Raw genomic sequence first — 24,580 nt, forward strand, 5'->3', positions numbered from 1 at the left:
GTGAAGTGTAAAGAATGTCAGTGTGTGTACATAGGAGAAATGAAAAAGAGGCTGAAAGACAGGTTGAAACAACATAGGGATGATGTACGACATAAGAGAGAGAGAAATGCGATATTTAAACACATGAGAGAAACAGGACATGACATAGAGTGGGATGAGGCTAAGCAGATAGGAAGGGAGAAGAGAGTAATAGTGACAAAATGGAAGGAGACCAAGGAAATAGAGAAGACACAATGAACTGGAATGGGGGACTCAAGATAAACAAAGAATGGAAGAAGGTGTTAGGAAGATTGGAAAGGACATGAGCGAAAGAGGAGAGAAGGAAGAGGAATAAAGAAAGAAAGGAAAAAGAGTGTGAGATAAAGAATCCAACCACTTTCCAGATGATAGGAAATGTTTAGCTAAATCGCCTGTCAGGTGAAAGTACAGTTGACATGGGAAGGCCACCTGCTGGAATGTTCCAGAAAAAACAACATTCTAATAATCTTGTGTCTGAAGGGGAGTGATTTTTGTGCATATATATTTTCCTGTTTTGTACCTTGTTTCATTTGTACTTGGTACAGAGTCTGCAGAAGACCTTGCTAGAAGGTTGAAATGTTACGTTTAGTTTATGTTTTAAAATAAAATTAATTTCTGCCTTGGTCAGCATATTGAGTTTTTCATGTTGTTTTGATGGAAGATGGTCCTTTTTTTTGTTCGTTGCTCATTTGCAGAGGTTCTGTTCTCGAATAGCGTCTATTTATTTTGTCTATTTTTATTTCAGCTTGGGTAACCAACAGGCATTTAATTACCCAATTATAGGTCTCTGCTAATTACATTCAACTAATAACAAACAAAACAGCAGCTCGGGAGTAGAACTTCATAACCCACAAACGTATGAAACTGAGAAAAATGTAAGTGAAAGTTTGTCCATTACATTGTGGCTTACATTACATTGTGGCTTATGGGTTACCCAGATGTTCCCGTGTGTTTATGACTGTCACAAGCACGGGCTACTGAAGGAACTTCATTCACTATCGTGCAGCAACTGCATTAAATGTTATTTTGAACGGAGTGTAAGCTATCAAGTTTTACTCCAAAGCCGCTCATATGCCACACACATGGTGGTTGATTTCACTACAGGTATTTGACATATTGAGCTAGAATATTTTAGTAAAGAAAATCAAGTTATATTTAAAAATAATAAAGCTGGGAATTTGTAGATATATACACATAGAAAAGGAAAAGATGAATAACGTCAATAAAGTATTGCATGTAGCCAAAAATCATAGAGGCTCCTTCCACCTGAAAACCTGCTGTAGAGTGGGACAGGGTGCAAAATCAAGGGGGGACGGGGGGATTTTACCCCCACCAAAATTTTCGGGGGGATAGTTTTTGTTACAACAAAAAAAAGATAAACAATTACTTTTAATTTCAAATATACTGTTCTAAGAATAATATCGAATACATATACTTACAAATTAGTGTAGTTGTTGAGTGTTCAATGCTTTTTCTCTCTCAAGAGATCATTAACAAATCTACATCAATACGCACAATAAAAGTAAAACAAGAATACAAGACAATAATAACTATGAAATGTAATTGACTTATATTAACATAATGCAAAAACTTAATAAAAACTTACACATAATAGAACCACTTCAACTATTTCATAATTTATTAACATTTTTAACCAGTTACTAAAGGATGTAGGTTGCTACTTTATAATATTAATATCTGATGTATTTTAACAAATTTATTTATTTTTGGGTAATTAATAATAATAATATATTTTTAATTTAGTAATTTATTTTTACTTTTAATAACATTATAAATATGTATATTGTATAATTTATATGTATGTTTGTGGAGAGGGGGTTTGTAGATTAAAATATTTCCCCCCCCCCCATCAGTCTTAAATGATTTTGCACCCTGAAGTGTGATGCATAAGTATTACTAAGCATATTGTTTATCCTCCCTTAGAAAGCAGCTATGTAATATATATACACCTTTATAATTCCCTCCCTTCTGAAAAAAATCTTGTATACGCTTATGTTGAGCATTGTGAGCCATAATGTGGAAAATTTGGACTTTTTTGCATCATTTTATTGTTTTTGGCCCTTCTATCATTTGTTCCAGAAATTACATGGAAATGGAAATCTCTCCACTTTCCAATTGCTACACCATCACCATTTGAGACAATCTAACCATATCAAGGATGTATTTAGGGAGGGGTCCAGGGGGTCCGGACCCCCCACCCCGAAGATTTACTAAGTGCACAAATTAAATAATGGATTAATGAAATAACTAAAATGAAATAATGAAAATATATTTTTTCTTTAATCGAGGGTTATTTATTTCCTCCAAACTTATTGGAAGGAAAGAATTATATTCTGATCATACGACTTTGAATGGTAGTAGATTATGATACTACTTGCAACGTAACATTCATAAAATAACACCAGGAACTTTACTTTTTGTCAACTGTATCAATCATCCTTTTCTTATATTCAATAAATATTCAATTCTATATCTATTTGACATTAATTCCCTTGCCAGGCCAGTTTTTATTTACAAATTTTGCTGTCCTTAACTAGACGTAAGCTAGATAATGAATGTGTGCTGTTATATCACTATTCTTATATTGTCCTTTTACCTATTCATGTAATAAAAATATATTAATTAATTTGAATATTTTAATTAATGCTACTTTAGTTAATTTAATATAATAATTATTTTTGATTAAACATTATTATTATTATTATTATTTGAGACACCTGGTTCGGACCCCCCTCGAATTTGCTGTGGAAGTTGATCGAATTGTTCCATACAGTATGTACACTTCTGTTCACAAAAAGTGGCACACTCGTTTGAGTTGAAGTCCAGCTTCCTGGCCGAAAGTACAGCCGAAGTAAGTGTTCGGAAAGCAGCAGTGTTGCTCACTATCAATCAATTTAACTATATGCAGGGAATTTTGTGTCTCTCAGACTCAAAGAAAAGGGCTAACGGAAAGAGTGCAGTGTAAATATTAATTACCTGGAATTTCCAATTCTACAATCAAAGTAACGTAAATTGAAGTATTCCTGAAATTTATGTTAAAAAGAAACGCGTTTTTGACGTTCGTGACGAAGTAGTGTATTTTAATCTCGTCACACCAATTGCAGCCTGAAACTTCATTATTGTTTGTGTGCCAATAAGAAAATATGTATTGAAGCTATTACTCGTTCAGAGAACGTAACCGTTACTCGAGACTACTTGAAATTCAGATTTTTTAGTTGCTGCTAAGCCTCAATATTTACAAGTGCTAAAATTGAAAACTGTTGTGTGATAAAACACACCATTAATATTCTCAAGAAGAATACCACTGAAATTAAATGAGTAAGTTGTGAGGAACATCAGCAGATATATTTTAAGATGTTCCGTCATTCACATGTCACTCTCCTCGTTTTATACATAAGATAGATATTTACAAGTGACCCACTCGATGAATGCTCGCACCTTAAGAGTCATTTTCAGATGGGAAAGAAAAATCCTGGTCCAAATTGTAAAGTCAAGACGTGCGCAGATTGTAGATGTTATTATCAGAAACAAACAGAATTAATTAGTAACTACAATTATTTACCTAAACATCATTCATATGGCACTTAGAATAGAGCTGTAAAATGTGTCTTTTGGATGATTAGCTGTTTGAGTTATTTCATAGTGCACAAGTAAGTGTTTGGATCAACCCTCTCTTCTAAATCTGTAATTTTGTAAACGTCAAGGAATATCATTTGAAGGGCCAGGGGGAAAAACGATGAATGTTCATTCGAGACGATTTGCCAGGAAATGAAAAACAAGATTTTTCTATCCATAAATACGTCAATATATGCCAAAATAATAATGCGTTTTTCAGGCACTTCTCACCGTTTCCCAACCAAGGCAGTTCTCATTCTTATAGTACAGCTTCTGAGCTATCAGATGGCGCTGCGATCTCAAAATGGGCAAAAAATCGACATTCATCGTTTTCCCCCCTGGGCCTTCATTTGATTCGGTTGCAGGAGTTATTACTAAGAAATTAAAAAAAGTACTTTTAACTGAAATTATCGACCAACATTGCTTTGTAGTAGTGTTTGTATATAAAGAAAGCACTATGTTCGGCAACTATATAATTCATAAACATGATGGAAAGTTTGCCTGTCTCTTTTTTATCTAGGAATTTGGATTTTTTTATTTTTATGTTGTTGGAAAATGATTAATTTAATTTATTTTTGTTTGGACAGTTAATTTTATAGTTCTCCAGCTTAATCGTGAGCTAAATTAGAAATTGATAAATTTCATGACATAAGAGAGAGACTTTCGTATGTTGTGTTGTAAATTAGTCCCCTTGCAATAGAGTGGCTCTGGGTTCGATAGCAGATGGCAGGCACGTAGTGGTTCAGATCTCACTTGGAGCTGTAAGTCCCGTCCCTAGCATAATTGAAGTGTGAGTGTAACGTATCCACAGACTTTTGATACATTTTGAAAAAAAAAAAAAAAACACTTTTGCACACGTCTTGACTACAATTTGGACCAGGATTTTTTCATTCCCATCTGAAAATTACTCTTAAGGTGCGAGCACTCATCAAGTGGGTCACTTGTAAATATCTATCTATGTATAAAACGAGGAGAGTGACATGTGAATGACGGAACATCTTAATTTTAACATCTGCTGATGTTCTTCACAACTTACTCATTTAATTTCAGTGGTTTTCTTCTTGAGAATATTAATGGTGTGTTTTATCACACAACAATGTTCAATTTTAGCACTTGTTGTAAATATTGAGGCTTAGCAGCAACTAAAAAAATCTCAAAAAAAAGTCTCGAGTAACGGTTACAATCTCTGAACGAGTAATAGCTTCAATACATATTTTTTTATTGGCACACAAACAATAATGAAGTTTCAGGCTGCAATTGGTGTGACGAGAATAAAATACATTATGTAGACCCATTTGGTAAGAAAAAATATTTTGGAAACATGGGGATTCAAACCTAGGATTTCAGCTTACAAAGCTGGCCTTTAACCGACATGGCCACAAGCCACAGTGAAGAAACCAAGCTATTCGAGTAATTTATCCATAAGATAGCATCTTTTCCTGTCCAGCTCGAAACTTTTCATGTCGCTTCTCGCTAATTACATTAATTTGAAAGCAACACACTTCATCAGATAGGGTTCATATGCTGTACACATTGCTGACAAAATACAAGTGAAGCTTGTGCATGAAAATTAATGACGACGTTGGGAAGTCCTGCATTTGTGGAAGGTTACTGTTTCCAACCCTGAATGATTACCGTTCTCTAGTTCCCGTTAATTTCACGCATTAACCAATGGCACATAAATTATATTATTTTAAACTATTTATTTCAAAATGAAAAGTCATTATTCTGGAATCTACGAGAGTCACAATTCTATTTTTGTGCTCCATTAAGAAACCAACGTGCATGTGTAAAAAAAAGTAAAGCCCGACAATTTTTATTTTACAAAAATTCCATTTACTGTTAAAGTTAAATGAGAGGACAACCACTGACTTACTATTAATAACCTGGATGACTGATGTGTGTGGGGGGGGGGGGTATACCTCCTCTCATGTGGCCCCTGGCTGTGACATAAACTCTTCTTCCTTTAGCAATTCTATTACTTTTCCCATCGCATATTCAGTGCCAACTTTGTGACTGTTTGCCAAAAAGTATGGGGAAAGAGTTTATTTATTCTTCAAGCCTTCTCCTGCACTAGGAATACACTATTTCCGAAAGATTTTTTCTTGCATCATTTTCAGGAATTGCAACAGCATTATTTCTGTCCCGCTTGTTCTTATTGAGTTTTTTTTCCTTTTCATTATTTAGTGTTGCTTTTCTTCTATTTTCGGCTACTCGCGATGATGAAGAGAGAGACAAAAAGAACACCCATGCTCAGGGCAAATTTTAACCCGGGGCCCTCACATTCTAACGAATTGTGATAACTATTTCGTCACGAACGTCAAAAATGAGTTTCTTTTTAACATAAATTTCAGGAATATTTCACATTACATTACTTTGATTGTAGACGTGGAAATTCCAGTTAATTAATATTTACATTGCAATATTTCCGTTAGCCCTTTTCTTTGAGTCTGAGAGACACAAAATTCCCTGCATATGGTTAAATTGATTGATAGTAAGCAACGCTACTGCTTTCCGAACACTTACTTCGGCTGTACTTCCAGCCACGAAGCTGGACTTCAACTTAAACAAGTGTGCCACTTTTTGTGAACAGAAGTGTACCTTCCTCAAAAAGCTTTTTTGCCAGATCATAACTATTGTAAAAGTTATTCATGAAGAGGAAGTGTCCAACATTTAAATTTCCTTGCACTGATTTTAAAAATTACTGCATTAGTCATCTTGATGTAGATCACAATGTTAAGGACAATTCTGTCAGCATACAGATTTTTATTCCATATTTATGTATTTTTCCGTTGATCTATACTGGCAGAGAACAAGATGACAATGAATTCCTTTCGTGGGTAGTATATATTGTTCATTAATTAGTTGAACACATCAACAAGACGTCAGACTTTATATAGATGGTAAGAAGTATTGGCAGTCTGATTGCTTGCGAAGTGAAGACAACTCAAAATAATCTACTCATCTGAGACTAAAGAAAGGCAGTGATCTTGTAGTTGTGACGCTATCAGTTTCCCTGTACAGCAGAAGCCCTGTAAAATTTTCATCTCAGGAATAGTCACAGGTTTCTCACCTAAGATGTGTGATTGTGCACCCTCAAAAGTTTCTACATAAGAATTTGTTTCTTCTAACAATATAATGTAGAAGTTACCATTAGCAAAAAGAGAGAAGAAATCAATAGACTTCCTTGAGATGTAGATCAGTTTCCAGTGAATGGAATTATCATATTGGGAGGACCATTCCTCCATAGTACAAGGTGTATATTTTAAGTAAGGCCCATTTGCCAATAACTTGTTATATCCTGGGCATGAGCATGGGACTCCGGTATCCCTTGCTCAGAAGCAGACACTATTTGGAGAGCACGAGTGCTTCATATTGTGTGATTGCAATGTTTAAGACGATTGAGCAGCCTAGCAACTGTGAGATACGGTCAGTGATCTGATTCTTGGCAGCAAGAAACATGGCAGCAGCAGGAATTCATCATCAGATTTTTGAAGTGTACGGCCCCAATACAATGAGTGATAGCAAAGTGCGGAAATGGGTGAGAATGTTCAAGGACGGGCAGGAGAATATCTTGATGAGCCACAGTCAGGTCAGTCATCTGTAATCAGCGACGATTTGATGCATGTGCAATGGCGTATTCAGGGGATTTTGTGGATTCTGAAAATAACATCCACTATTTTTTTTTTTTTCACACTGAGTAGTGATACAGTGCATTAGCTGAAAATCTGACTTCAGTGAGAAACTGTTTTGGTACAGTAAGTAAAGTTGATTAAATTTCTTCAACCTTGTCAGTTAAGTGGAGCTGTCCCGAGTGAACAATCGCCTGATCTTCTAGCTGCAGTTGAAAAAGTGGACTTTCTGAATTGTACCCTTTATCTGAGAAAAGGTTTTCAATTTTACTGTACAGTTGTCAAAGTATTTAGAGCCCTCATCACAATTTAACCTCTGCTCTTTCTTAGCTAAGAGACGTCACAGAATTGATTCAGAGACTTCATGAAATTTCAAATGAAGAGTTCAGTGAAATATTTCATACTGCTTCTGACAAACATATATTCAATTCTAAAATTAGCATTCGAAGAATAACGAAACATAATAACTATCTCATTCACTCACTCATAGCTGCAGCAACACAGGCCTTCCATCTGTCCCTATCCTGAACAAGATCTATATACTCTTTTCCATCCCTACTGATTCCCCTTAGGTCCATCTCAACGTTGTCCCTCCATCTTCGTCTTGGCCTTCCTACAGGTCTCTTACCATCAGGTTTCCCAACAAGAATCCTGTAAACTCTTCTTTCCTCTCCCATTCGTGCCACATGGCCTGTCCACCGAATGATTTAATCATTCTAATAATATCTGGACATGAATACAAATCATGTACTTCTAAATTATGTAACCTTCTCCACTCACTTGTCTCCTCATCCCTTTTAGGCCCAAATATTTTCCTAAGGTTCTTATTTTCAAATACTCTCAATTTATGTTCCTCTTTCAATGTAAGGGACCAACTTTCGCATCCATAACGAAACATAACAATAATAATAATAGAGATAACTATCATACTATTACAGAGGGGACAAGCCATTGGCCTTGGAGGATGGGCACCCCTGGCTGACCCCCACCCACCCAAATATTCATTCTGGATACGCCCCTGTGCATGCGGTGTATGTAATCATGTAATACACAATTATGTTAACACCAGGTATAAGTCATGCATTACTTATTGAAAAGTCAGTGAAAATTGTGGCTCAACCATTTTTAATTGTGCATGCTCTTTTTAGCATTCATTCATTTCTATGTGAACCAGGACATTTATCCTGAAGAATAATTTCAGAACATCAAGAAGAAAAATCTCCATTTCAAGGGGTTGAGGAGAAATGGTGGCAGGCACGACGAGTCACAAATGTCCTTTTTATTATTATTATTATTTAGTTGACAGGTTGAAGTCATGTGCAAATAATACACAAGTTTAAGATTTTTCCAGGTTTTATTTACAAATTACACCACATACAAATAAATATAAATAAACACACACGCATTTACACTCCACTCTGGCCCACTCTCTCTCTCTAAAAATACTTCTTAGCAATATGCCTCCTCTGGTATTTTCTTTTCTTCATGAAGTGTTTTGAATACTTTCACTGCTTCCACCAGGTTCCACTCATTATCTTGTAAGCACCTGAAGAATAAATACAAAATAATTATAATAATACTGTAATGGAAACAAGTTGCAGCTTTAAATTCCACATGGGTGAAACAGGCTAAGTACATTATATACAGTGGTGAAGTTGCACTTCGTTGTTTTTATACCAACTAATTTGTCTCCCGTCTGCATTGCTCTACAAATGTGGTTATACTTAGTATCTTAGAGCAAAAATAATATGAGGGCAACACATTATAATACAAGGAGTTGTAAGGTGGTAACTGATAAGATACTGCATCAGGTGTTATAATAATAATAATAATAATAATAATAATAATAATAATATTTTTTCTTTATTAAGCGAGCGAGGTTGAGCCAAGGGTTGCCCTGCCACCTAACCCTTGTCAATATGATGATACATATAAGATAAGATAAACTGAGTAAGATAAATGTAAAGTAATACAGATACAAAAAATACACACAAATTAGATGCATACTAAAAAAAAAAGTGTAACTACAAATACAAAAGGCAATAGTAATAATACAATAACACAATTCCATATATAAGACGTAAGTGAGTTACTGAAGATATATTCGTGAAACTTACTTGGAAATGTTCTATTAATTTCTGTGGCTTCTGCCACCATCCACTTGGGAACTCGAGTTGGGAACCGAAATTAATAGAACATTTACAAGTAAGTTTTGCGGATATATCTTTAGTAACTCGCTTACGTCTTATATTATCAACCGCGTTTTTTATTCCCCTCAACATGAATTCCATATAGTTAGTGGCTTGATACCTTCAGTGTGTGCCCCACCCTGACTCTGAAATTGTTCCATTAACAGCAGATCTTTTGCTTTTCCTTTGAAATTGAAGGGGTTGTTTATACTTGCGATGTTCGCAGGCAATGCATTCCATGCTTTGGGAGCCGAAAAGGAGAAATATGATTTGTAGGCCTGGTAGAATGTTAAATTGAAGTTGTTCCACTTTCGGGTACCATATTGATGGAATTCCCTATGGGAATGTATTTTATCGAACAGGTATTGAAGTAGTCAGAATATTTTTTGGTTTGAGAATATTTTGAAGGAGTCCAAATATAATCCCACTTGAATATGGTACATATTACTACATGAGAACTCTGATTTAGTTACTAATACAATAATATTCACAATGAAAATGAAAACATGCTATTTCGGATGACAGTTTCTACAAATTGCAAAGACAAGAATATTCAATGGCAATTTTGTGGAACAATAATTTTCAGTGTTAAGCAAACACCCACACTAAAGTATCATGATATCACATTTTTTTGTTTATACCAGAAGTGCAAAATGTGACATTACTCCTGCAATGTTTATTATAGGCAACTTCATAGGGTGAGAGATGTATTTTCTTACACCATTTTGTCGCAACAAGATGACAAATTCTAAGTACGTGGGTTGAAAATAAAGTAGTGGCAACACTGTCAGGAATAGGTAATGACAACGTGCATGTGCTATCAGGCAGTGAGCAATGTCAGTTTGGGCCCATGTCAATGTGCGGAGTACCAAAAGTGGTCGGTACAGTGCGTGCTGTGGTGTATGTAGGAGGATGAAATGAACACCATTTTCTGTACTGCTCTAAAACATGTTTACAAAGATAGAACATTGATTGTGGATCAAAATCCAGGTTGCCTGTGGAAAAAATGCACGACAATGACAGCAAGACATGCATGAAGCCTGTAGCAACAATACCTAGCCGTATCTGATGGTTGCATAATGGGTAAGTGCATTTCTTTAGGAGGTTGCGATGCTTCCGTGAGAACAACCTCAACATAAGAAAAATTGCATCATGCTGGGTTCCCGATATTGTCACCATTCTGCAACCATCAGATAAGGCTAGTTATTGTTGATTCAGGCTTCATGCAAGTTTTGATCACATTCTTGTTCATTTTTGCCATGATCAAACCTGGATTTTGATCCACAATCACTGTTCTACCTTTGTAAACATATTTTAGAGCAGTACAGAAAATTGTGTTCATTTCGACCTCCTACATACGCAACAGCACTTGCTGCACCGACAACTTTTGGCACTCCACACATCAGCTTGGCTCCAAACTGACATTGCTCACTGCCTGATAGCACATGCACTGTGCCATTACCTTTTCCTGACAGCGTTACCACTACTTTATTTACAACCCACGTAAAATGCAACATAAATGCTTAAACATGAAATGTGTAGTTTATTTTCCAAAACAACACTTTTCTTGAAAGTTTGCCTAACGACTGCTGAAAATGTTTTATCTATCTATTGCACATTATTTGGCAACTTAGTATTAATGAAAAATATATCTAGTATATTTAATCTGCTAAAAGCCCTTATTATTTTTGATGTTATTGTGATTTGAAAAAAATTAAGCTATTGTAAATTCAATTTCAAAATGCAGACTTACTTCAGAGCCCAAACTGGATCCAAGTTTGTAATCTGAACTAAGGTCTCGATCATTAAATGTTTTGAAAAACCTTCTAGTTTATCTTCGGGAATGGAATGTCCCACAGAAAGTATCTCTTCATCTTCACCTTTAGACTTGCAACAAATCTGTAAAAAATTAGGAATAAATTATATGATATATCCTTCAAATTCTGTTCAAGTGCATAACATTACAAATCAGTTGATGACTGATAATCCAATCATGTTACGGAAAATATTGGCCTTCCCTGGAAGAAGCTATCTTAAGGAGGAGACTTTGCCTGTGAATATAACTAGTGCCCAAGTAACATCCCAAACATCAACACTTGTGCATGCTGTCATCGCCGCCATCTAAGAAACTGGCGGCCATCTTTTGTTGTTGTGTTTCAATCGTATCACACAAATCTTTGAAAATATCAAAAAATGTTTCAAGCGAAAGTCGAAGAGAACTAAAAATGCACATATTTGGTTCTTTGATTCATTTTATTTTACTTTGCCATTCAGCCACTTTTGTCTAATCGCGAATATGAAGACGAGTAATGAAATTGATGGACGGCACTCACAAGCAACAACATATACCCATGTGCAGGCTAGGATTCAAACCACGGACCCCTGGTGTTTTTGTGTGTGTGCTAAACACTCCACCATGGAGGTCGGGACATATTTGATTTGGTTATTTCCATTTCTTTATGTATCTAATGGTTATAGGGCAGGCAAATTAGGAAAATTTGCAAGTCAGTCGACTGGGAGCGCGGACGTCGGAGAAACGCCACCTGATTGCCCCGCCACCTACACCAGACCCCTCCCACACCAAATACATATAACGTCACCCTGACTTATCTCTGCACTTCATCCCCTGAAGATGAGAGTGACGTTAGCTCTCGGAAGCCTTTCCGGAAATCACCTGGCTGATTGCCCGAGAAAATCTCTTCAATATTCGCCGCCAGGAAAGCTTCAAGAATTATTTGCAAGTCAGATATTCGTCAAGCTATGGAGAAGTCCAAGTTTTTAAGATAAGATGTATAATTTTGACTTGGGAGTTTTTCCAGATCATAGGTGCACACAGGGGTCATCAACTTTAGTAAGCATGGGTGACACAGCACACATCAATATGACATTCCAGTCATGTCACACCTACACAAACAAAAGCATATTCAAGTGTAATACATCTTCGTAATCCTGAAGAATACAGTGGAATGCTGATTTTACATTTTCTGCATTATGCATTCAATCTTGATGATCCCAACACAGCAAAATGTTATAAAATTTTCCCCGATTTTACATTTTCCCACGTTTTAGGTTTTTTCAGCTTGGTCCCCTTAAAAACAATGATCCACTGTATTATGAACTACCCTATATTCTCATTTATAACTAATGTGAACAACTCTAAATTGTTCAACTATCAGTAATGGAAGAGTATTATAAATAGTAACAATTCAATGTTGCACTGGCTCAAACCTAAGTATAGAATAAAAATGATATTGACAGATGGAACTTGAAAAAAAAATGGACTGGATCTTCCATTTCACATCTTATATTCATATACAGGGTGATCAGTTTGAGATGTCAGAAAAATAAACAGTTATCTACAAGAGGTTAATGTAGATATCTGTGAGCAGCTTGTAATATAAGCAGAACAGATGTACGTTTCGAGTGAGTGGAGGTTTAGTCTTCAGCTGCGTGGTGGCAGTAGCATGCATGTAATACTTGAAAGTTTCACATACCATACAACATACTGTGTGCACTGTTGTGACGTGTGACCACCACCATTGTTACCATGCACATTAGTGCCACCATATGGCTGAAGTCTGTAAACCTCCACTCATTCGAAACTTACATCCTTTCCGCTTATATTACAACAAGCTGCTCGGAGATATGTACATGAACCTCTTGTATATAACGGTTTACTTTTCTGACATCTCAAATGGATCACCCTGTATATTTACATAAATTCGTAGATGAAGTGGAAATTATTTCAGAATATAGCACACATGTGTTGTGTAATTTATTTGCAAAACTAATGATCAGGTTGAGGTGCCATATTTTTTATCCATACCTTGTACTGTTCTGTTGTGGCATTTGTCACAAAAAGTTCTTCGTTCACAATATAATATGTCTCTTCATGGGGTGCCAAGATAAATAATCTCTTGAAAGACCTCACTGGCTTATATGCTTTGGTAGGCTCTCGGAAAATACCACAGACAGAGATTATTAGGTTCGGCTGAAAGAGTAAATTGAATGTGTTAATAAATGCATAACAGTCTTCAATTAATTGTATTTTTTATGCATGATACACATAGTAAATTATTTATTATTACAACAGGCGACATTTCACAAAGTTTTGCTTGTATCATCAGATACAATGGAGATGAAAGAAGAAATTGGTATAATAAAGTGCATATTGTGATCCAAATATCTGATTCAACAAAACATGTGGTTCACTGTAGTAGTTCAATCTGATGTTACAAGTGAGACATTTATATAGCAAATAAAACAAGTCTGTTACTGCTATTCCCACCAATACTGATGCTTGAAAACTGTAACAATAGAAGTAGTATAGTGCATTACTTAATATTAATAGGTGAGTATTCTATTCCAATTGTAAACATCAATTAAACACAGTTCTGCTTCAAAATATTCAAGAATTAGATCAGAATATTAAAATATCTTTGAATTTTCAATAATTTTCAGTCACGTGGCAATTTTGTGGACCTCAAAATGCCTCAGAAGTATCAGCCAGTATGAATAAATAAAATGAAACATACTTTCTGATTTGATACATCGGCACTGATACCAGCTGTCTTTATGTATATACAGAGTGTATCCGTGACCATGTTACAAACTTTCAGCAATGACTGAGGGAGACAAAAGCATCAATATGAGATAAGCAACCCCTGTCTAGAAAAGCCTTGTTCAGAAATTACAAGCCAAAACCATAGTGATGAGAAGGGTATGCCAGCAGGTACACCTGGTCTGTTCCCACTTGATTTATTTTGTGGGGTCACGTAAGAAGTGTTGTGTACAAGACACCTGTGGATAATGAAGAAGAACTCCTGGCAAGAACCCTTGCTGCCTGTGACATCTCCAGAACGACACCAGGGATGTTAGAGTGTATGCAACAAAGCTTCTTGCAATGCTGTCATGCCTGCATTGATGCTGGAGGATGAACAACTGCTACAAATGCATTAATCTTGGCTAGTTATGTATGATGTAGTAATGGTAGGAGATAGTACGAGGGATTATCAAAAAGTTTTGCCTGTTGAGGTATACTTTGCTTACTAATGGAAAGATTGAAACAATGAACATACATATAGTTTGCCTGTAGTGTCCTAGAGTTACCCTTACACACAGTTGCCATCACATGCGATGCATTTGTGCCAGCATTTTATCCAGCCGTCAAAACCAGTTTGGAAAAATTCCACAGAACACTCCCTGCCCCATTGTTCAGAGCTGTTTTAACCTCCTGTAGGTCATCGAATCTCATGCCATGAAGCACAGACTTAGCTCAGACTTAAGTAGTTACGTTCAAAGTGGGAGAAACTTAAAGTGTGGCAGGCCATCAACATCGTTGACCGACGACAACCGCCACAGGGATGATGAGCTCATTCGAGAGGATAGACGCATCACCATCCAGGAAATTTCTAATGCAGTGCACATGTCCTATGGGTCAGCACATGCAATGATTGAGAGTTTAGGATACCATAAAGTCTGTGCTTCGTGGCATGAGATTCGATGACCTACAGGAGGTTAAAACAGCTCTGTACAGTGTGGCAGGGAGTGTTGTGTGGAATTTTTCCAAACTGGTTTTGAGGGCTGGATAAAACGCTGTCACAAATGCATCGAACGTGATGGCAACTGTGTGGAAGGGTAACTCTGAGTAGAGGACTCTACAGGCAAACTATATGTATGTTCATTGTTTCAATCTTTCCATTATTAAACAAATTATACCTCAACAGGCAAACTTTTTGATACCTCCTTATAATTTACTTATTAAAGCTACAAACCTCTTTTCTTTTCCATAATCATCCCAAATCTTGGTTAAACTTTGGTTTTGTTGAGACTATTTTATGCTCAGATGGGCTAATCGGGACTGGGCCTACAGGTAAGTGGGACCAGACCCACTGTGGTAGTTCCACATCCTGTAAAAAGGGACTGCATAGAACCTTCTACCTTCCAAGAATAGTTTTGATTTATAACTCTTGACTGGGGCATTTTCGGACTGAGATTCCTTATCTCTTATGTCCATAAACAAACAACGTATCTGCTAGTTTCTCAAGATCACATCCTCTTTTATTTTGTGGGGTGCATACCTTTCATGTTAGAATGGTTTTGGAACCCTTGTAATTTCTGACTGAGGGGTTTCTGGACAGGGGTTTGTAATCTCAAATTGATACTTTTGTCCCCTTCCATCATTCCTGAAAGTTTGTAACATGATTATGGAAACAACCTGTATAATGGAAGGGAATGGTAAACACAAGACTTACCACACAAAATGAACACTTCTGTATCTCACAGACTGCATGCTATCATAGCTCGCAGACTCAATCTAGCTACTCAGTAATCAGATCTACTTATATTCATCTCTCTTAACCCAGTCAACTATTTCTGACATTTTCCATCCCACCCCCATCCAGCACTCAATGGTGGAAGTGCCTTATTTTTCTAATGCCTGGTGCTAGTAGGTCGAGTGTCTGACTGCCACACAGGAGACCCAGGTTTGATTACCCGGATGGGTGATATCAAGGTCGGAATTTTTCCAGCCTTATCTCAACATAAAGTGGCTCTGGGGTTCACCCACCCTTAAATCAAAGGGTAGGGGGGGGGGGGGCAAAGGCGACCAGAGCATGATGCAAAAATGGCTGAGATAGAGAAATTTTCATATTTTTATTTTCTGCAAATTACTCACTTATGACAAATATTAAAAAATAATTTTTATTATAGAAATGAATAAAAATATAAGGTAAAAGTCAATTACTTATGCCGCGAGTCTCCTTCGTCGATATATGCTATGTTTCGGGAGTTTAACCACCCCCTTCTTCAGGCACTATCTAGGCATGAATCACCACCATGCCGTGTCAAGTTTATCAATCAAGGAAAAGGTTTTGGGTATGAAATGGTGAAAGATAATTAGATAAAACTTGCCCCGTTTGAAAATAAAATCCATACCCCTTATCATTGTTCACTAAAATCCAAGTATACAAATTAAAAATGGTTAAAACTATAAAATCCCAATTCCCCTGACTTCCTTGTAGTTATGAGCTCTTGCTTCCTTATGAAATGCAGGAAACTGGTACAGGCTACTTCCCTCCCACCTAACTGCTTCCCCTCTCCACCTACGTCACTTCCGGGTCGAACTCTCGTATTTCCCGAACCGCACGGATTACCTAAGGAGTAACCTGGAAACATATTTTGTTTCTCTTTTTGTCATTTTCCCACCTTTTGAACATATTAATCCAAATTTCATCGAGGTTTCCATCCTCTCTATTTAGTTTTCTATTTCTATCTTTGCAAATGTTGGCTGCCTCATATACATTCCTATTAATGGTTTTACTTTCCCTTTTGATAACACCTCTTTTCTTAATTTTGTGTGAATTTTCTATGATGTGCTCGGATAGGCCCGTTGGATGTATTGCTTCGCTAATGTCTTTATCATGCTCTTTCCATCTCACTTTCATACTTCTTCCCGTTTGCCCAATGTACGAGGCGTATTCGGAAAGTAAGTACCGAAAGGGTGTAAGAAATAAATTAAAATAGTTTTGTACCTTTTTTTTATTTGAATTGCATTCTACAGACCTTAAACTACTTTTCTACGTTGTTTCCACCATTTTGCAAGCATTTGCCAAAGAATGTTTCCGCCTGTGATGAAAGCCATCCATGCACTCGTGCTTCGACACCATCATCCTCATCGAAACGCTGACCACAATTTTCGATTTCAGACGATCTGTCACAATTTCGTAGAGGACTGTTTTCTTCAAATTTGTGGAAATTCCATGGAAAGCGACGATATTGTGAAGCGTCTGTTTTCACGAATTTCCGCGTCGACCGCATGCACCAAATCCTTGGTCACAACAGATGGCCGACCGCTTCTTGGCTCATCGTGAACTGTCTCACGACCTTATTTAAACATAAAAAAAAGACCTCTCATAGTTGACAGTGGATGTCTACCGGTTTCACGTTTCTTGCATTGAGAAAACGAATCACAGACCGGACTTCACAGTCGGCGGGCCGATTGTTTTTCTTGAACATTTCAAACCTTCATAAACCTATGAAGAAAAAGCATAACCTGCTCCCACGACTGCCTGTGGCTTACTAAGGGATGAAGGATGTCAGTGAGAACTCATAGTCGCGACTGCAGCGCTACAGTGGCAATATTTGCAAACAGTACTTACTTTACAAATACGCCTCGTATTCTTTATTGCAACTACACCTAATGCTATACACTCCCTTCTCTTCTTCTTCCTTAACTCTTTCTATTTCTGCCCTTTTATACTCCGTAAAGTGTTTCTCAATGTCACTAGGGGCTTTCATCCCACATTAATATTATATTCTTTTAATGTTTTTTCGATTTTTTCTGAGACACTCTTAAAGTATGGGATTCCCATGAATTTGTATTTCCTTTTTTCTTCTTCAACTTCATTATTAGTTTTCATCAAAGATCGAGAAATGTATCCCCTAAATGTGCCTTTATGGCATGGTGCTATGTGCATCAGGGGAAACTTTACCTCTACCTGGTGCTATCCTCTTCCATTGTCTTGCCATACATGTACAATGACATCTTTTCTTCACCAGTACACATGTGGCCAGGCTGCGAAATACAGAAATGTCTTTTTTGTGTGTGTGTATAATCGACAAGAGTAACAATGTAAGTACTATTTACACAGAAATTTTCGCTAAATCTTCAATAATAAGTACTGTTTGTTTGAATGATTGTTTTTTAAGTACACTTTATGCACAGTTAAGCTAATCAGGACTGGACTGAAGCACTGTGTAATGTGCCTGCACTCGGTATCGAACCCAGGAACCCTTGATTACAAGGCAACAACATAACTACTACACCATTAACATAAGTACTGGTTCAAAGTGGTTATCAGCTTGACCTTAATATCAATATAAACTTTAAATCTTGCATTTTGCCTTCAAAGCTTTAAAAATGATTAAAAAAAACTTGTGCTTCATAATTAGTTAGCCCACAACTGCTAGGAAACAAGATAGCTTACTTACTGTGTATTGAATGAGGTCAACAGAAAATGATTCTATTTCGTGCTCTGTGATGGGAATTATTTCGAGGCAGTTAATAACATTTTCACGACCCCGATGAAGTCTCTTCTCCCGTTCTATATCACATGTCAACTGCAAGTGGTTTCTATTCATAACAGTGTATGTCACAAGTCTAAGAAAATAAAGGGAAAATATATATGTATAAACAATTAATTCAATAAAGGGCATTATCATTATTTTCTATTAATAACATTACTTTCACAAGAGGCATGGATGTACCAGTCTGTCAATATTTATGTTAATTACAATTACCGAAGGAAAATAAAAAATTAAGTCAGAACTTGACGTTTTGATATTCCATGACTTAATTCAAACAACAAACAAATAAAGATGTACGTGGAGCGTGGCATCACCGCACATAGCGATGTCCGTTGAATCGTCGAAACTGTGGGCTGTCGGTGCAAGTCAGTGTGTGCGGTGTTGCCAATTTTCACATACATTTTACCCCCTTGAATAAAAATGTGTATAAAATCGGTTTCGTAATGTAAATTTACAATGACAATGGATTTTAAAAACAGGTGCAAAGAGCCTCAAAACAATACCAATATTTTATTTGTAGGAATACCCAATACTAAGAAAAAGTTGTTTGACAAAGTTATAAGAATGGTTCTTTGAGCAATTTTACAAATCTTAAAATTAAGTATTGTGTTTAAAACATTTCTGCCTGCACTGCATTGCAATTTCATCATGATTGGATTGTTCGTTTTTATTTATAGAATATCAAAGAGAGCGATCATTTGCAAAACTAAAAAAAACAGGCACTTTATTGTTGCCACGGTGATAAAAAATCGAAGGCATACGATAAAAAAAATGGTTACCATAGATTAACACAGAATTGAATAAGGTAAATTTTGATGTAACTCGTTTCTATGTAGGTCTACTAGTTAATATCTAATTAATCCACAATTTTTAATCCAATAGTAGTGTTCTAATCTGATAATTCGCACTGTACATTGGCTATTTTTGACACGATACCACTTAAAAGGCTAAACTAATAACAACAAAATGATAATTTTACCTGGCACCACTTGATGTTATCTGTCCTGGTAGAAACACAGTTGATATACTAAACAGGGCATTCTCATGGTACAGATCAGCCAGCAATGATCTGTCTTTTGAGTCAAACACGGAAAAGTAAAGATTAACAAAATTTTCCATGAACTCTTTAACCATGGGATTATCAGCGATGAAAAATCTTGACTTTGAAGAAGGCAGCTTGTACCTGCTCTTGGAATCATCTGGCTTTGCAGTATCAGATTTCAGTCCTGTTTCGATTTCACTTTTGTTATTAAGTTTATTCAATTCTCTATTACTCTCGCTCACAGCATTCTCTTCAGCATCTACATTTGTGATACATGTTTTTTCAGTCTCTTCACTGTGTGCAATTACTTCCTGGTCTATTTTAGCTGGTGGATGGGTTTCTTGGACCACTGCTACAGTGTGTGAGCTACCAAACGAAGGGGTGTCAGAAATGGGCACACTACTTACTTCTTTGGTTTCTTTTGACTGAAGGATATTTTTTGGTATATTGGATAGGGGACTAGCAGTCTGATCAATGTTGTAGTCTATAATGTTAATGTCATTTGAAGCTTGTTCCTTGCTGTGAACATTTTGTTCCTTAACACTAACTTCGGAAACATGAGAGGGTATTTTGCCAGTATTGACAATTTCTGATGGTTGGGACATAATGTTAACCATGGTGGAGCCATCCTGAAATTGAAAACAAATACATCATCTCATGATTAAAGGTTAATCAGGTTGGCCACTCTAAGACATGTGATAAAATTCAAGTATAATTCCCATCTCTCAAGGCAAACTTTCCAAAAATTCAAGGGTAAAAGCAGATGTTCTCTCTATTTCAACCTTATGTATTACTGCCACTAACCACATACACACACAAATATATTAACAACATAAGTGGCCTGCGTGATTTCAATGTATCCAAAAAATCGAATTCAATTCAATTAAATGGTCTATACATTTAAAATATTTAATTTAAGGTGTGGAATTTACATACTCTTGACTCAAAATACATCTGCAAACACAAGTCACAAATGTTACGGGATACACTAATGTACGAAAAAATGTTCATTGTACAAGAATTTCAAACTCAGATTTACCTATTCAACTCCAAGATATCTTGCAATATACTTCCGTCTGTTAGATAGATTGTTCTGCAGAGGAGGACACTAATAAAATAAACGGATTGAGAGAATTCTGTTTTATTTTCCATTAAGCTTTCTTTTCATTGCTCGATAAAAATAAAAGATAAACTGTGAAAAAACTTGCCTCAGGGCAATGTGATTTGGATAAATAAAAGTTGCAATTTTTCATGTCTATGGACACATATTCACACAGAATATACGCATAATTCCCAGAGTCAATAATTAACGCATAATTCACAGAATTCAAGAAATTTCCAGTGAGTAGCCACCCTGTTAATTCAAGTGATAGTTTACACAAATTTTTATTCAAATACTTTAACAGATTTCTGTTAATAATGATACCAATATTTGGATATTATGAGTTACCGTTAGACAGTCAATTTACTGCTGATCGCTGCAGTCAGCAACTTTGTGATGTGACTTAATTAGTGCCTCAATTGAAGAAAGAGGAGTGTGAACCATTTCTCATATGCTGAAGCTTGATGGGTACCTTTGGGAGTTATAAAGCAGTTCTCCCCAATGTTGTAGGGGCAGAGGATTTATCAAGAACCGTGAGATGCCAGACTAAGAGCTTCCCATTTCAAATCAGTGACAGCAATGGTTCTACATCTCTCTTGATAAATATGATGTCAATCATGAATTGACTGTATGATGATGGCCACGGAAAATCAGCAAATTCTAACTTTTCTGCAAAGTGGGTAGGTATCCTGTTGGTTATACAAAATGCCGAATGGCATATTTAAAGGTAAAATTCCCATGTACTTTGCACCATGCCATGAAGGCACATATGGGGGAGATGTGGGGTACGCCCCTACATATTCATGATCTTGGTCATTATTGGAAGTGATGCAATAAGCACCATGCTTTCGTCACCTTTATCCTGCCCCCCCCCCCCCTTTCAACCCATTTATTTGAGGCTGGATGACCCCCAGGCCACTTTATGCAGGGAAAAGGATGGAAAAATTCCTATCTTAGATCACCCTCTGCAGGAACTGAACCCGGGTTTCCAGTGTGGCAGTCATATGTGCAGACTCCATGGGGCTTGGGGGGGCTTGAGGCCCCCAATGTTAATGATGTTGGGGCAGAGCCCCTCAAATAATTTTGCTTAAGAGAATCTAATGTATTATTTTGCTTCTCTTGTAAAGTTTACTCTGTATTGTGCCACATGAACTTCACTTTAAATACACATTTGAAATGTTCTAGACCATCAACTTTGGGGGGAGGGGGGGCTATGACCGGAGACAGCAAAACACATGACCAGGGCTCCAAAAATCCTGGCCGCCAGGTAGCCATGGCGACTAAAAATTTCAGCCTGGCAACTGTGATCTTTTGCTGTAATATGTACGAAATTTTGATGATTCTAAGTTCAAATTGCAGTACATCGTTTAGCATATTATTATATTTAAATCGACGTTGTGAACATTCCATAGAGTCAGTAACGATTTCTTACCCTTTGTCCTCCAACACCCCATTTCCTGCTTTCTCAAATAATTTAGCGATGTTCTGAATACCGAGATGCTCAGCATCTTATACAGAGGGTTTCAAAAATCACACAACCCAGATTTTGGAAATGTATATCATGAAAACCGTAAGAGATATTTACACCGAGTTTTCTGCATTATAAAGCCTCATCCATTGAGATATTTTTCAATACTTAAAATTATCAGTTCACTCCGTACAGAAAATTATATAAATTAATAACTGACGGAAAGCAACATTCAAATTTTTCCAGAAATGAACTTCTGAGTAAGAAAAATGTGTAAGAAATTATCGAAGGGTCATAATTAGACATTTGATGACCAACATATGATCCCACAAATTGTTTAAGAGTTGGTATTTTTTTATGAAAATCAGTCTGTCATTTGCGTATTGGTCACGGGCAACATTTGATGAAATTTTTAATGGCGATTTTATAGGTAAGAGAAAAGTGCCATTTTTGGGACATATCTCCGTATATGGCAACACTAGCAGGTCGAAATATTGCCAACAGTCACATGCAACATGTGTCTAAGTACTGGCTATACATTTACGTTAAAAATCGTAAATCAAGATTTTGTGCCGAAATTGGACTCTTCAGAGAACCCTAGGCTGCTCCTGGTTACATTGAATTCTCTTCACTCACTTTCGCCGCTACCGTGCCTGTGTTATTAATTGATTCAGCATGGCGTATTCTTTGGAGCTGCGCATGTGCATTGCTGAAAAGTATTTTACTACTCATTCTTACACTCATGTGCAAGAGGTTTTCCAATAAAAATGCCCTGTTTCTGCTGTACCTCACAAAGCAACTGTTTTAAAACCAGCCAAACACCAACATATGATCCCACAAATTGTTTAAGAGTTGGTATTTTTTGTTGAAAATCAGTTCTCAGATGTTTTCAGCAAATTAACAATGTTTTTTAAAATAATGTAATTGCTTTTATTTAGTTAAAGGCTAACATAAATTTATGAACCCAGTGACAGCCTACAAAATTAGTTTAGTGCAGAAAACGCTGTGTAAATATCTCTTACGATTTTCATGATATAAATTTTCAAAGTTTGGATTGCGCGACTTTTGAAACATACTGTAGTGTACACAATTGCTAATAGGTGGTTTCCTGGTGCCTGATTTTCAGAGCTAGCACCTAGCTTTGAAGAAAATTTTTCGAGCACTGCACATGACTCATTACTATGTACTAAGTATATAATTATGAGTATTGTTAACATTTTTACTAAAAAGAGTTTCAAAATAACGAGGTGATATGACAATTATACCATTATGTTGTTTAATGAATTCTGAACAATTTGAGGTCGTAAACACGACTTTCAGGCAATATTGATATGTACGATATTTAGTTATCCTCGAAATCTCTTCCTCTAGTCCAAAGAATAAGGGGAAAATAATTCTAAAGTCTTTACAGTTTGTTTAACACTGGCTTGCAGTAAAGTACGCAAGGAAAGCTTATGAAAGGTCTGTATTGCGAAAGCGGGAACAACTATGATAAAATGCATTATTGCTAAAGCACAGTGTGCTATGTGTTTTTTTTTATTATTGCAAAATTCAATTTAAGAAGTAAAATATTGTAGCAAGAACAAAAAAGTAAAACTATTTTCCTGCGATTTGTGTTAGCATTTATGTAAATAATTAAGTAAAACTGTTCAATATTGTAAATAATCATTATTTTTATGGATACGTCAACACCTGTCACATGTCCTTTCTTTACAAGTCTGTGCCGACATTAACCCTCCGTAACATGCGCGGCGGCACTGACTGCCACCTATTCTAAAATTTTGAATTATTATCCTTATCAGTGCAAGAATGGTCTGGAAAGCACTAGGAAACTTATCTACACTATTCCCACGAAAACATAGAGACGTTCGAACCTTTTCAGCTGTTTACATGCCTCAAAAGTGACCGGTCCACCTTAAGTGGCACTCAGTACCGTGCGAGGGAAAGTTTCCTATCTTAAATCATAGCACTCCAGCGATGAATTTGGCGGATATAAGAAAAATGAAACGACGGTACGTTGTTCGGAATGCAAATTAATTGTATGCAGAAACCAGTGCAGTACCCATACGTTGTCAAAATGTATTGAAAAGTGACAATATTGGTTCCGTTTTATTTGAGTTTGTATATATCTTTTCACGTATATTTTGTAAAACAAGAAGAAACATATTGATATTTGAAAATTGTAATATTTTGTAAGTATCTTCGAGTTGTATTTTACTCATTTGATTGCTTTTTCAGCGAGTCAGCAAGATTTTGACTGAGAATTCTGGAACAAATTGTTCCTTTCTAAGCCCATATAAGTTGTATGATTTCCATTCGTTCTGAAAAATATGTTGAACGTTTATGAAAACTACGTTGAAAATTTTGTGAATGATGAGTTCATTTTTAATTCCTTTATTATATGAC

General features: G+C 36.3%; 1 protein-coding gene across 1 annotated transcript in view; it reads right to left on the minus strand.

Moving 5' to 3' along the window:
- Positions 1–8,638: 8,638 nt before the first annotated feature.
- The window catches only part of LOC145980680 (uncharacterized), a 65,055-nt gene continuing 49,113 nt past the window's right edge, over positions 8,639–24,580 (minus strand). Inside the window, exons 10-14 of the mRNA XM_083113738.1 lie at positions 19,542–20,233; positions 18,467–18,635; positions 13,302–13,466; positions 11,229–11,374; positions 8,639–8,832 (exon numbers count right to left, since the gene is read on the minus strand). Coding sequence (XP_082969864.1) covers positions 8,736–8,832; positions 11,229–11,374; positions 13,302–13,466; positions 18,467–18,635; positions 19,542–20,233 — 1,269 coding nt within the window. The 3' untranslated portion in view covers positions 8,639–8,735. The remainder of the gene's footprint in view (positions 8,833–11,228; positions 11,375–13,301; positions 13,467–18,466; positions 18,636–19,541; positions 20,234–24,580) is intronic.

The sequence above is a fragment of the Lepisma saccharinum genome, chromosome 28 (assembly GCF_977018435.1).
Source record: "Lepisma saccharinum chromosome 28, izLepSacc3.1, whole genome shotgun sequence".
Taxonomy (NCBI): domain Eukaryota; kingdom Metazoa; phylum Arthropoda; class Insecta; order Zygentoma; family Lepismatidae; genus Lepisma; species Lepisma saccharinum.